The sequence below is a fragment of the Thunnus albacares genome, chromosome 6, assembly GCF_914725855.1.
Source record: "Thunnus albacares chromosome 6, fThuAlb1.1, whole genome shotgun sequence".
Lineage (NCBI taxonomy): Eukaryota > Metazoa > Chordata > Actinopteri > Scombriformes > Scombridae > Thunnus > Thunnus albacares.
The window spans coordinates 22,515,844-22,529,768 of NC_058111.1; the positions used below are offsets into that span (position 1 = coordinate 22,515,844).

Below are 13,925 nucleotides of genomic sequence, written 5' to 3' on the forward strand. Positions count from 1 at the left end.
CTGCAGTAGTTGAATGAAGAGAAACTTTCACAGATATTTTTTTGCTATTTTCTGACATTTTGTGAACAAAATGATTATCCCATCAATCAAGACAGTAATAGGTAAGTTAACTGGTAGACAATGCAACATGTGATGATGATTTTAAGGGGTCACAGGCCAAAAAGGTTGGGAACCACTGTTCTAACCCATTGACTGACTTAAAATCAGTACAGTTAGCTTATCAGTGACTTTAAAAAGACATCAGTTATTAGGATTTCAATTCCAGTATAATTTTACAAGTAACAAAATCAGTGGATCTCAAATACAGTGTAGCCCAAGTAGGTCTATGACCAAGAGTGTGAAATCTTAAAATATCTGATTATCCACATTTATGCCATCTGTCATGCACAGCATGACATGACATGACATGACATGGCAACCAAAAAAAATGCAAGCCTTATCTGACTTAAAATAGTCATTCAGAAAAGCAATATGCATCAGCTATTGCTAAAGTATATACAAATAAGTTCCTGTGTTTTTAACACATAAGAAGATTTGTCTTCAACATCAAAATTTCGATTTTTTTTTTTTTGCATTCTATGTCACCTTACTTACCTTCCTCAGCCAAGGCTAACATTGAAGTTCTGATGGGTACAGAAGCTTTGCAACTTTGAAAACTTTTTCCTTTTTGTGCAATTGTAGTTTCTGCTCTAGCATTCAGTGAAGGCACATTAACAGAAAACAAAGTATTTTTGAGCATTTGGCTGTTCTTCCATGTGCTGTATTCCCCATAAGAACACATTTGGCCATCTAGCAACAGATGGAAATAATTATGCTGATTGCTGATTGCTGTAACTGATGTGAGGAACTAGCTTGGCTACTACAAACCGCTAGGGAACAGTTGTGATTTTTGACAAGCTAAATCAAATTTTCAGGAATCAAATAACATTGAATTATTGCCAATTCAATTAAATGGCCAGTGTAACTCAAAACATCTCAATCAAATGTTTGGGTTATTTTCCTAGTAAGAATCATTATGGTGCAAGTATTGATTGGTACTCTACAATATTTGTGTCAACCAATATCAATTTCTTCTTTGTCTGTTTCCCTGTAGCTTATTTTTTTAAGTCATATACTGTATCCATTTATCAATACAACACGTACAGAAAATATCTATTTCAAATAAAGTGCTTGCACTCTTAATCAGCTTTTGAGTTGAATGGATGAAGTAACATTCTCTAAAGTTGGATAAAGAAAGAGAGACTCAACAGTGCTCTGGGAATTTCAACCAACATTTTATTTCCATTATGTATTTTTTTTTAACAAGTCAAAAGTTTGAGGTGCATAGTCATGAAGGGAGCATGAGCAACATGGTCACAAACACAGACAAACAGCTGAACATTCAGAAGAAAGTTGATCCAAGAAAGCTGGGGTTGCAGATTTGTTTTACTTGTGTGCATGTGTTGAATGGACTATGCTGACTTAGGCAAAATATTGGAATTTTCGCTTGTACGTTGTTAATATAAAACACTATAATTTGAATAATGTCAGTGGCCTTGGATAGCTTTAGATATAAATGTTCATCATGTCAAAATTCTCACAATGAAAACCGTTGTGTTTGTGCCAAAATAAGAACATATTGCTCCTTTTTCATCGCATTTCATTTATCATCCCCTTGGGTCAGAATTGCAGTGAAGGTAACTTTTCTGCTGAACTACACCGGCATATGATCAGTGATTTGATCTATTGATCTGAGTGGAATGTGGGAAGCAGAGAGCAGACGTCAGACTCTTGGCTTGGCAGTGTGAGTTTCAGCTGCTAGAAATACAGAAGTAGTACAGAGCAATATCATATACAATTTAGTACTGAAATGCCATTAATACAACAGTAAATAGTAATACAACATATTTTAGTGGTGTAAGTGTACTATATGAGTTGTGTGTCATTGTAATAATGTTGTAACAACAGCAGACATGAGACTCCTGGATTGGCAGTATGAGTTTCAGCCGCTCTGGCAGTAAGAACAATACTAACTCTAAGGAATCATAGTGGTCAATCAGAACTCCCAAGACTTTATTTTAGTGAATAATGTTACAATAACACTACAACTGTAACTCTCTGTAACTATTTAATGCTCACTATAACTGTCATTTGGGAGTGATTTGATAAAAGATCCATGTTTGTACAAATTGTTGCATGTATCCTTTTCCTAATAGATTTAGTGTAAACTTACACATACGCACAACCCCTTATTAAATGTAGATAAAATACCCAATGGGTACAGGGATTAAAATGACGTGTATTTATAAACGATCTAACAAGGAGCACTGTCTAAAACAACTAGCAACAATTTCAACACCATGTATACGCATATATTTTAACTGTGAAAATTCTAGCAATTATTTTATCACTCAGTTGCAGTCTGCTCTAGTTTTAACTGACTTTTTTTTTTTCATCATGCAGTCATTTCAGTTTGGAACAAAATGCAATAAGTGCATGTTGAAATAATGTGTTTCATAAGCTTCAACTAGAGGGAAGATTATTTAATGTGACAGGCATTTACCACTGGGTGGCAGTCACACTGCATTTACTGTGCTGTATTGCACCACTGCAGAGGAACATCCTTCACTGTATATACTAACTCGGTACTGCAGCAATCACAGCAACCAGTTAACCCACCTCAAGCCTCATGTAATGTTTATGACAGATACTTTTCGTATTGAGACAAGCCTGGTCAGAATCTATACAGGGGCTTATGTGAGAAAACAAAAATCATGTTGATAAATGTTAAAATAAAGCAGCCAGTGCTTTTGGTGGTTTCAGAACCCTGTACTATTTCATGGGGGTACTGTATGAAGGCAACATCTAGATCAAAACTGCTTTTATACATTACATCAGATCGTATTATTTTATGTGGCAAGCATAAACCTGGTCTTCATCAAAACAGAACAGCATTTTTACATCTTCCTCACATAACTTTTTTCTGTTGTTGTTTCACTTCAGGGATAAGATGTATATTGACAGAGCAAGTCAGAGAGGAGAGGAAGCCTCCTGACTCTGTTAATGGCAGGTTGAACTCCAGAGAATATAAAAATCAAGTCAGAGATCATAGAAAAATGAATGGGGACAAAACAATGGGAACTGTGGCCACAAACAGACTTGTTGGTGAGTTATGCATCACTGTCCCTACATGAAACCACCTATTTGTTATGCTATATCATGAGTAAAGGTATGGGGTAGGGAAAGTACACTAAAAGAAAGGTTGACTCTACAATATTGCTTTTCCCTACAGGAAGACTTTGGATGTATATTCCCTTTACAGAGGGATCTGCACAAGACTGATTAGACAAGGAATATTTGTGTGTGTGTGTGTGTGTGTGTGTGTGTGTGTGTGTGTGTGTGTGTGCGTGTGTGTAGTGCTTCCTTATGTCCATAACATTCACAGTTTTACAACACAACAAGGATACTTCTAACACTGCACAGATAGTTACAATGTTAGCAGTTATTACAGTTTTCTCACAATAGTACATCACAAATCAATCACTACTTCAGTTCCATGGAGATAGATCTGTCTTGATCCCATTTACACCCAGCAATAAAATTCCAATTGAAACAGGCAATTTTCAATTGAAGTGGCACAATTTACACTGGGTTGTTTCATCCTTCTGAAATATCTGCATTACAGTGTATCTGTATATTGATTAAAATCTGATTCCCTGAACCAATTTACACACATGTCTGAGATGTATTATATCCGGATGGAATTCAAGTGTTAATGCATCCATCTCTCAAAGCCACTCATGACAACCAAAAAGTCCTCTCAATGCATAACATCAAACAATGTTGACTACCAGGATCCACTCCAAAGAAAAAATGGCAAAGTGTAGGTACATATATGATGACACAGTAACAATGTTTGCTATGGCTGCAACAAGGGTTGCTGTTATAGTAAACAGAACAATACTATACATTTATGAAAGGAGAAACAACAAAGGACCTTGGTTCTCTTGAATGGCATTTTGTAGGTGTGTAAATGCAGTCAGATTTCAGTCAGTCTCTGTGGCTGCTATCATACTATTTAATGTAATTGTAGTGTGATTAAATCATACTAAATCAAGATTCAGTCTACGTATATACAAGTTTCATGAAATAACTAGGAGCATATGGGCCACTATGTACACAAGAACATTAGGACATTTTCATAAATTTCCCATAACCAGCCCTGACTGAGAACTTGTGTTCAGTTTTCAAAAATTTATAAGAATATTGCTGTCTTTAAGCCTTTTAGATTTTTTGTGTCCCTGGTTACATAACTCAGGGTTTATTCATATTAGGATAGGTTTGAACATTCCATTACAGATGTGGGTTATCAGAAATTTATCGTAGAGTTGTCCTTGGTCAGTGAAAGGGAGAGGTCAGAGCTGTTTTATAATGTAACTTGGAGGTCTAGCTCTTTTTGATATATCTTCCATCTACTCAGGGAATTTTATGCCAAGCCTAAATGGGAGCTAATATATATATTGATCCAATGCAGATAAATCTGTCTAATGTAGATATATGAACTGAATGTCAATACATTAGTCCAACTGAGATACATTAGTACAGTGTAGATACATACATTGGTACAATGACCAGTGCCTTGGACAGGCAGAGTTTCCATCACAGCCAGTCCAGACACACCTATAAAGTGCCTTATAACAGGTTATTGCATAATCTGTTGTCTGTCTTACTGCTTCCATTGAAAGCAAGAAGGGAAATACACTCCATCATGAGAGAGCAGCAGGCTGACAGAAGTGAACAGTTAGAAAAATAAAATGAAATCATGCCACAGAGTTCCACTTTTACGGTGAGACAACATGATGTCAGACAATGCTATAACCATTTTGACGCAGTGTTGTTGTCCAGTACTCAGTCAAACTTGACAAACACAATGTGAACATGTTTTTGGATAACCTTCATAATATATTATAATATAATGATGACTTCCATGATTTCCTGTTTTGTGCAGCCACTCTGAACAGTGGTAAAGTGCTGTATTGTTTGTATGCAAGGCCAGTGTACTACACTCTGGTATTAAAGTGGCTCTTAGTATATGAGTACACGTGTAGGCGTGTGTGTATGTGCGTGTGTTTGTGTGCAGCTTTCAGCTGTCATAGCTATTCAAGCTATGTGTGAGGGTGTGACAGGTCATGTCTGCCAGCTTCACATAAGTGACCTCTTGTACTAAGAGTCACATGCAGGGTCTAGTTTCTAATGGACATCGTAGCACTAAGTTCATCCCTGTTGGCTTCTCAGGATGAAATAAAGAAGTGATATTATAAAGACTTTTGAATATTTTTCCTCTTTTAAAGAAAATGTGATTACTTCTTAAATGTTACAAGTTATATAATATGAGCACATTCTACCATTTACATTTCTATTTTTACTTTTTTGTTAATTTACTCTGAACAACTCCCAGCTCCCCCCTTTAATAAAAACAACACAGTTTTAGTGCTAAGACACCAGTTCTATTCAGAAACAAACAAACGTCTTACAATCTTCAGTGCCCAAAGTTTTTAGATACAGTTTTAGCTAGTAGTTGTAGGCTAATTTGAATTTTGAACTGAGCAAAACACTAAAAGTATTGGCTGGTTGTAGAGTCACACAGAAGAAGACAGTGGACCAAGAAAACTGAACCACTGGCTTATTGAGATACCCACACATTCATTTAGTAATAACATATTGAATAGAATTTTTGTAATAAATTAAAATACATTTTTTGGACAATATTTAACATGTATTCCCTGACGGAGTCTTTACATTCTTTTGCAGTGATCTGTCCCAATGCTGTGGTACCTGTATTACTGAGGCAGTATCAATGGACTTGTTTGTACTATCTTGGCACAATTACAAATACATGTACTGTATTTGTACTGGATTGTTTAAGTGTTTTCCTAAGGTTATCACAGCAAATTTGTATTTTGAAGGTAGGCAGTTAGAGGCTGCATACAAGTGTTGAAATATGGAAGTGAACTGCTATCCGAAAAACTGCATATGTTGCTCTCCCCTCTTACAGTATATCCTGCTGATGTGCCATTGAGCAAAGTGTTGTTCAACTGTATGATTCAAATTTAAAGGTACTTAAAAGTTGCAGTTGAGTTAGTGTAAAATGTCTTTCACCCTTCCTTCCCCATAAATACTAGAAGGCCATTACTCTAAAACAAGAGTCACCTTTCAGTCACCATGACACAGTTAAAGGGGTACGAAAACTTGTAGCAGTGTTGGGAGGTGCTCATCAAGTATTGACAGAGCTTCATTCAGTTGAGGTTGATGTGAAGGGTTAAATGGGACCAGACACACAGAAATGTTCCTGCATTGTGGTTCTAGACAACATATACTTATATGATGTTATATAAAATGCGCACATGCTAAAAATGCATTGGTTATTAGTCAGAAGCAGCATGATTAAGTTCATTCTTTTCTATAGGGAGCTGGGTAGTCTGGGGATTGTCTTTGATGAGGGTTAGGGTTGTTTTTTTTTTTTTGTTTTTTTCTGTGTTTTTATCCTCCCACCAGCGGAGGGAGTAGAAGCAGAACAGGCACCTGTGTTTCATCTAAAGCAAAACAATAAAAACTGTGCAGAACTGGATCATTCAGTCACCTTAGAAAGCCCAGTTGTCAGCCTTAACCAGCCAGTAGTTGATCAAAATCTGTTTAGTTTGTTGTAGTTGATCACCCTCACAGCATGTCAAACCTGGACCCAGCAGTAAACATGCAAGTTGAAGTTCAGAATGGCAGTAGTTAAGGTTGATAGTAACATCAGGACAAAAGTCAGGAAAAAATAGGCTTTAAAGACCTCTTGCAAACCAACATATGGTTTGCTGTTACTCACAAGATCAGTAAACTGTATTTAAAAAATGTTCATTCAGGAGTAAAGTGTACTACTTGGTACCTAATCCTTAAATGTTAAAATGCCACTTTACATGCACTGTTAAAATATATGTGTGTGTGTGTGTGTGTGTGTGTGTGTGTGTGTGTGTGTGTGTGTGTGTGTGTGTGTGTGTGTGTGTATGTGTGTATATGTACATATACCTGTTTTAATTAAATTACCAAAAAACTGTTTGCTTATACTTGTAAACAAAACCCTTGTTGAATGGTCCTCTGGTTTGGGTTTACATGCGGATTTGCTTTAGTCTTAAGTGGGGGTCAAGGAGAACCATTTCAGCAGTTTGTGCTGTTCTTCAGTTGACATCATGGCAGTTCATGGATTATGGCAATCCATCATGGCATCAAAGTGAGTGAGTGTGTTCCCACTGATCAGGTTTGTCGGGGTCCAAGTTTGACACAGATCTGTGGATTATGGCCACATGAATTCCAAACCAAGAATCAAAGGCAGCTTGTTAACTTGAGCCTGATAAATGTATTTCAGAGTGGCAGTTTATTTTTGAAATTTGGTGTATAAAAATTGCTTAAGACAACTGAGGTTCTGCTTTGTGAAAATTTCTCCCTCCAAACTTAGGTAATAGGTGTAACATATAAGGGATAGATATCTATAGAATAAGTGTTTGTAAAATCGAGAGCAGAGTTTGATAACAGAGGCTGTACTCTGTGACAAATGGCCTGCCATGAAGGTGAGAATGATCCAGGCCTATGCACATTTCACACTTCTCAAATCTCAAGCATGATTTAAAATATACATTTACATGTTTAGCCACTAGTAAGATAAAACAGTCCATCGATAACAGCATTTTCTCTGAACGTGTACATTTGTCTAACATATATACAAACATACAGACATACTTTGCATTTTGCTCATGCCTTTGGTGTCCCTTTGTTGTCAGCTTTGGCTCCTGAAAGTCCATTTTCTGTATTATCATTCCCTGAGGAGCTCACCAGGCACTCTTTACTGCAGGGAATAGAGAAACCAAAGGTTAAAATGTACACCCATAAAAGAAGAAACATGAGAGTGATAAAGGCTGTATAAACTGCAAGGCTTTCACATTACCCACAGTGCCCCAAATAATAACCTTGTGTTAGACATAAATTCAAAATAATAATTATTTTACTGAAACACATGTCAAAGAAGTTCATTGATGTGAACATAATGTGATAGATGACAAGGCCTGAGCCAGCTACTGGGTTTGAACTGAGGACCTTTACTTAAACACTGTGCCACGGTGCAGCCCTTCAGTGAGGTTAATTGTCATATTATTGCAGCCCATATTGTCCACTGTCAATATGACAGTATTGCCATCTGCTCTATTTGTTTTTTGTGATCATTTAACAGAAGTGCAGAGAAGAACATTAAATAATCCCAATTTTTCAAAAAGTTATTAACTAATACACTAGTGGGTCACGACACAAGGGAGTCAGAGTCACAAATGGTGCAAGTAATTTATTCTGTACCAAGCATATTACTGTATATAATCAATATAGCAATGTTTTTTACTCTGTTATCACCATCTTCAGGGATCTACTCACTTTTTCTCATCATCTTTCAGCAGGAAGTGAACCACCAAGGCCTTTATCACCATGACAATGATAACTAAGCCAATGACTCCGCCCAGCACTGAGACAATGATGACTGTCAAAGTATTGTCAACCTCTTTCACTGAAAAGAGGGAGAGAGGGAAATACATCGGTAGGGAGAAAGAAAAGCACAGAGAGATGCAGAGAAAGCTTCTTTGTCTGTCTCAGGGTATAAGCACTGTCAAAGGGTTAGATTAGATAAAGTTAGGTATTGTTGGGTACCAGGTGTATACAAATGTGTGCATGTGTCACATACTTTGGTCCACCACTATAAGAGTGAAGATAGCACTGTGGTTGCGGCTCTTCTCTTTTGGGTTTCTGGCGAAACAGATATATTCTCCCTCATCTTCAAAGGTGATGTTCCACAGCAGGATGGAGATGTTGTTGCTCTTTGAGGAGCCAACAAACTCCACACGGTCATGGTACACACTGACCTTGGGCTCCACGCCCTCGACAGGAATCACCGCCTCGCATAGCTATATACATGGATGTACACAGAAATAGTTATCAGGTATATCTGCATATGCAAATAAATCTATAACATGAAAATATTGGACATTTGTGTGTTTGTGCATTTGTGCAGTATATGCATGTTGCTTCTGCTTGCGTGTGTGTGTGTGTGGGCATGTGTGCGTACGTTGTACCTTGATCATGCTTCCATTGTCATTATAGTGCCAGTTGAAGTAGAGGTTTTTAATGCCAATACAGGAGGAGTAGGTGCAGGGCAGCAGGACTGTGGAGCCATTCATTGCTTCAATTGAGGAAACTTTCCCTGTCGACACCTCCAGTCCACCAACACTCCATACACCTGGACAGAGGAAGAGAGAGAAAGAGGGGTTGAGAAAAAGACAAACAGGACACAATAACACTGAAAACTTTGCTTTTGATAAACTTTAAAAACACACCACCATAAACAGAAAACTAAAGTAAAAATGTAGTACAGAGCATACACAGGCCAAACGCAACATACTCTAGATAGAAGTCAACAGGTATTATCAAAGTGCAAGATACATTGCCAGAAAATCATTAAGTAAACATGAAAAGGTATAAAGGAAGTGTTTGTATATTGGCACTCTGGGATATTGTCCAGCTAGGATTGCTGTAAAGGAGATGGTGAGTCATGGCAGTTACTTTATGCACAGCTTATGAAAGAACAGCTTTTTTTCCTTCGCTACTCCACTTTTTTTCTAAAGGTGATATCAACTCAAAAAGATATTATGTAATATTTTTTTCAACATACCACATTAATCTCTATTGACACAGTTTATTTATTTCTGTTGCTGAATGGACAGTGTTGGCTGTTTCTTGAGTCAAAACTCAAACTCAATGTATGGCTGATGGTGTAGCCATCTATGCCAGATAGGTTTGTATCTGTTGTGATGGACAGAAACCTTCAGAGATACTGAAGCCTTGGTGACTGATAGAGTTGTCATTAGATGTTTAGTCAGTTGGAATCATCCCAAGATTGTGTTACAGGTGGAGAGTGTGACCTTAAATACTGCATTACAGTCAGGTTTCATTCAGACTGCAGGTAAAAGTCTTTTTTTGATTTGTCATATGATGTCCCAGATGAAGGCTTGTGGCTGGATGAAGCTAAAGCGTGTTGATCTCACAATTTATAGCTACTACAAGTGTGGCTGAAGTTTAAACTTTAGGATTTGGGAAAGTCTTTCTAGTCATAATTCATAATGCTAGTTCTGTGCAAAATATAACGACATGATTTATTCTGTTTCCATGAAGTCCTTCCTCTCATTCAGAGCCTAACAGCAGTTCTATCAGACCAGTTGACTTCCCCCACCCACACATGACTTATGTACAGTCCCATTGTAATAGCACACTGCCAGTGATTGTCGAGGGGGATACTGCTGAGGGGATATGGAAAAAATATGTTCCAAAAATGTAAAAAAAAAAAAAAAAAAAAAAAAAAAAAAAAAAGGTAGCACATCTCAAATTTCCTAGTCAAGGAGGACATTTCATGTGTTTATTTGGCTCACATCACATTAAAAAACACTTACGCGTTTTGGCACAGAGCCTTTTTCAGAGCGTTTTTTAAGAGAAAATATGTGGTTGAGGACAGATGTCACAGAGACTATAACCTCAGGACCTCCATGAAAAATTGTCTTTCAGTGGAATAATGAATTTTTAGAATCTGTTCAACTTTTCTACTTTAGCCCAGTCTGAAAATGTTTCAGTTTAGACAAATGTAAATGACTAGAGATACATAAATAATCTTAAAATTTTAAAAAGTATTCCATTAAAACCAGTTAAGTGGAACAAACAAAATCTAAACAAATCTTTACATTGCAAAAAATGTTTTCAATATCTAAAAACTTGGAGAAATATGGATTTGTTGGATATATGTTGTGTAAAATTTTAATTTGTACTTCTTTAATCTTATTGGCAATGCAGAATTTGAATGGTAATAGCCATGCCCTCTGCCAATCAATAACCATAAAAATGTTGTTCCAGAAAGCTTTTCTCCTGGCAGTAATTTTCCTTCTTTCATAAAATGTATAACGTATATGTTTATTGTTGCATTTATTATTCATAATGTCAATACATTTATCATCAAAAGGGGTTCTATCCTTAGTGCGTCTTGATATTGAAGATGACTCTTCATTGGATGTGTGAGACCATAAGGAATAGCTTTGATTACGTAATTGAATTCTCTGCTTGTTACAGGAAAGTATTTAACAAGAAATAGTAAATGGACTGTACTTGTATAGCGCCTTTCTAGTCTTCTGGCCACTCAAAGCGATTTTACACTACGAGTCACATTCACCCATTCACACACATTCATACACTGAATGGATACAGGGGCTTCCATACAAGGTCCCAACCTGCCCATCAGAGGGAACTAACCATTCACACACATTGATACACTGATGGCACAGCCATTAGGAGCAATTTGAGGTTCAGCATCTTGCCCAAGGACACTTCGTCATGTGGACTAGAGGAGCCAGGAATCAAACCACCAATCTTCCAATTAGTGGACAACCTGCTCTGCCTCCTGAGCCACAGCCGCAGGAATTGTTCATAACTAAGCAATAAATATCATCAGCAATAAGCATAAAAAAATCACTCACATAAATAATACCAAATCAATTTTGCTTCAAGATAGATTTGTAATGTCTCCATTATTCCAAATGATGGTTTTGTGTGGGGAAAAGTTATGTATGTAACATAATTTCCAAGCTAGGAGGGCCTATTGATAAAATTAACATCATTTTAAAGGCAATTTGGTAATGTTAAAATTACAAATAAGTAGATATTTCATAATAACATTTTTTGCCTTTTTAAGAAGAAAGTTAAGTTGTTGTCTGGCTAACATATCTTTAGTTACATAGATACCTAAGTATTTGACAGTTTTTTTCACTGGAATGTTGCATATGCTTTCCCCATCTGTATCAGTTAGGCTTAAAAGTTCACATTGTCCTATGTTAAGATGCAGCACGGATGCTCTCGAAGATTCATTAATCAGTTGTATGGTTGGTTCAATTTGGTGTTTATCTTTCAGAAACAAAACTGTATCATCTGCTAGTTGTGAAATTCGAATATCCAACTGACACATAGTTAGACCATTTATATTGGGACTGTTTAAGACCTTTAACAAAAGTAAGTCTGCAACAATTAGAAACAGAAAAGGAGAAATTGGAAAGCCTTGACGACCTGTTAACAGGATATCTTTTGGAGGTATTGGGATAAATCATTAAATTACTATTGATGTCTTTGTATAACATTTTCACTACTGAAATAAAGTTTTCCCCAAACCCAAATATATCTAAAATCTTATAAAATGATGTTCCACCTTATCAAATTTTTTATAAAAGTCAAGAATTACAATGACCACCTGTGACTCCACATATTCTGAGTAGTCAAGTAAATCTAAAACCAATCTTATATTGTGACTTATATGTCTATTTGCCATGAAGCCTGTTTGGGTTTCATTTATAATCTCTTCAAGATTTCTTTTTAAACGTCTAGCACATACAAGTGCAAATAATTTATAATCCACATTTAGGAGTGTGATCAGTCTCCAGTTTATTGATAGAGAGTCTTTGTTTGACTTCAGTATCAAACTGATGAAACCCTGTTTCATTGTTGTCGTCATCTCCTTCTTGTCAAGGAGACCCCTAGATTAAAGCCACAGGCTAGTCAGACGACAAACAGAGGAACTATGTGAAAGTTGTATGCTGCTGGAGAGTGTTTATGTTCATTACTTTGGTGGATGCAGAGTTTTTCCAACGGGTAACAGACATGTTGCAACCTGCAGAGGGTAAATACCTCTCTGTATGTATTTTTTGTATAGCTTCATCACGATGTGTGTAAAATACAGATGCTAATCGCAATTAGCACATTAGCGTGCTAGTTATATTAGCACATATTTCACTTTAGTAGCAGCTAATGTTACTATGTGTTGCTAGTATGTTTTAATGTTGTCAACTATTTTAAAGCACAAGATGAACTCGGCATGAGAAATAAAGGAGCTTTTGGATGAGTTGACTGAGAAAAACTGTCACGTACATTAGTTAGACTGAGGACCAGGAAACACTCCTTTGACTCTATGGAAGAGTAGATGTCTCCTGCTCAGCTAACACTTTGTCTGGACTGTTGTCGCCCCCTAGCCTGTAACCTCACTCATTGCTCCCCTTGTCATGCATCGCCCAGATCTTCATCCTTCGCCCATGTTTCAACTCAAGGATTTGTGAGTAACAACTAGCCACTGCACGTGCATTTTTATTTGATAGCTTGCATTAGCAAGTGAAGCAGCCATTTGTTTTAGGTCACTAGGCTCCCAAGCAACAACTCAGGCCTGCAACATTTTGATTTTTGGTTTAAAGGCAGCTATTTTATTTTAGTTCCAGAGTGAGTGTGTGCATGTGAGTGTGCGCGCTTTAGTTAGGAGCTTTGCAATTGGTAAAAGATAGAAAAAGGTCAAAACTTTTGAGAAAGGTTCAAAGTCAAAAGAGAAACACATTTAAGTTTTGCTGAATATTGTTATACTTTTTTTTTTTTTTTTAAATTGGGTTAAACAAACCAACAGTTTGCAAGGCTGGGATAGAGATGCATGGCTGGTTGTGTAACACTCCCCCCTTGCAGGCAAAATAAAATATGCTGGAGCAGGAAGGCAGACAGAGGAGACGAATGAGAGGAGAGTTGAGAGCTGTTCAAGGCAGGTTGGAAAAACAGCCTTTTCCACGATGGGGACGGAGGGGATTGGTTATTATCCTGACATGACTGATGGTGACGACTCGGTGTGATGCACCAAAAACACTCAGCAGTGTAGTAAACATCATGAGACAACCTAGGTACTGGATGTGCCTGTAACTATAAATTTATCAGTCATATCAATATCACTTATAAATATCAGGCAGCAGCTCACTAATGTTTTTCACCTTGCTGGTTTACACTGCCTGCGGAGATCTCGTGATTCCTGT

At 37.0% G+C, this 13,925-nt stretch overlaps 1 protein-coding gene across 1 annotated transcript in view; it reads right to left on the reverse strand.

Moving 5' to 3' along the window:
- Positions 1 to 1,637: 1,637 nt before the first annotated feature.
- Positions 1,638 to 13,925, reverse strand: part of LOC122984498 (sodium channel subunit beta-4-like) — a 30,859-nt gene continuing 18,571 nt past the window's right edge. The window contains exons 2-5 of the mRNA XM_044354988.1: positions 9,132 to 9,295; positions 8,744 to 8,963; positions 8,440 to 8,569; positions 1,638 to 7,864 (exon numbers count right to left, since the gene is read on the reverse strand). Of these exons, the coding sequence (XP_044210923.1) occupies positions 7,771 to 7,864; positions 8,440 to 8,569; positions 8,744 to 8,963; positions 9,132 to 9,295 (608 nt within the window). The 3' untranslated portion in view covers positions 1,638 to 7,770. The remainder of the gene's footprint in view (positions 7,865 to 8,439; positions 8,570 to 8,743; positions 8,964 to 9,131; positions 9,296 to 13,925) is intronic.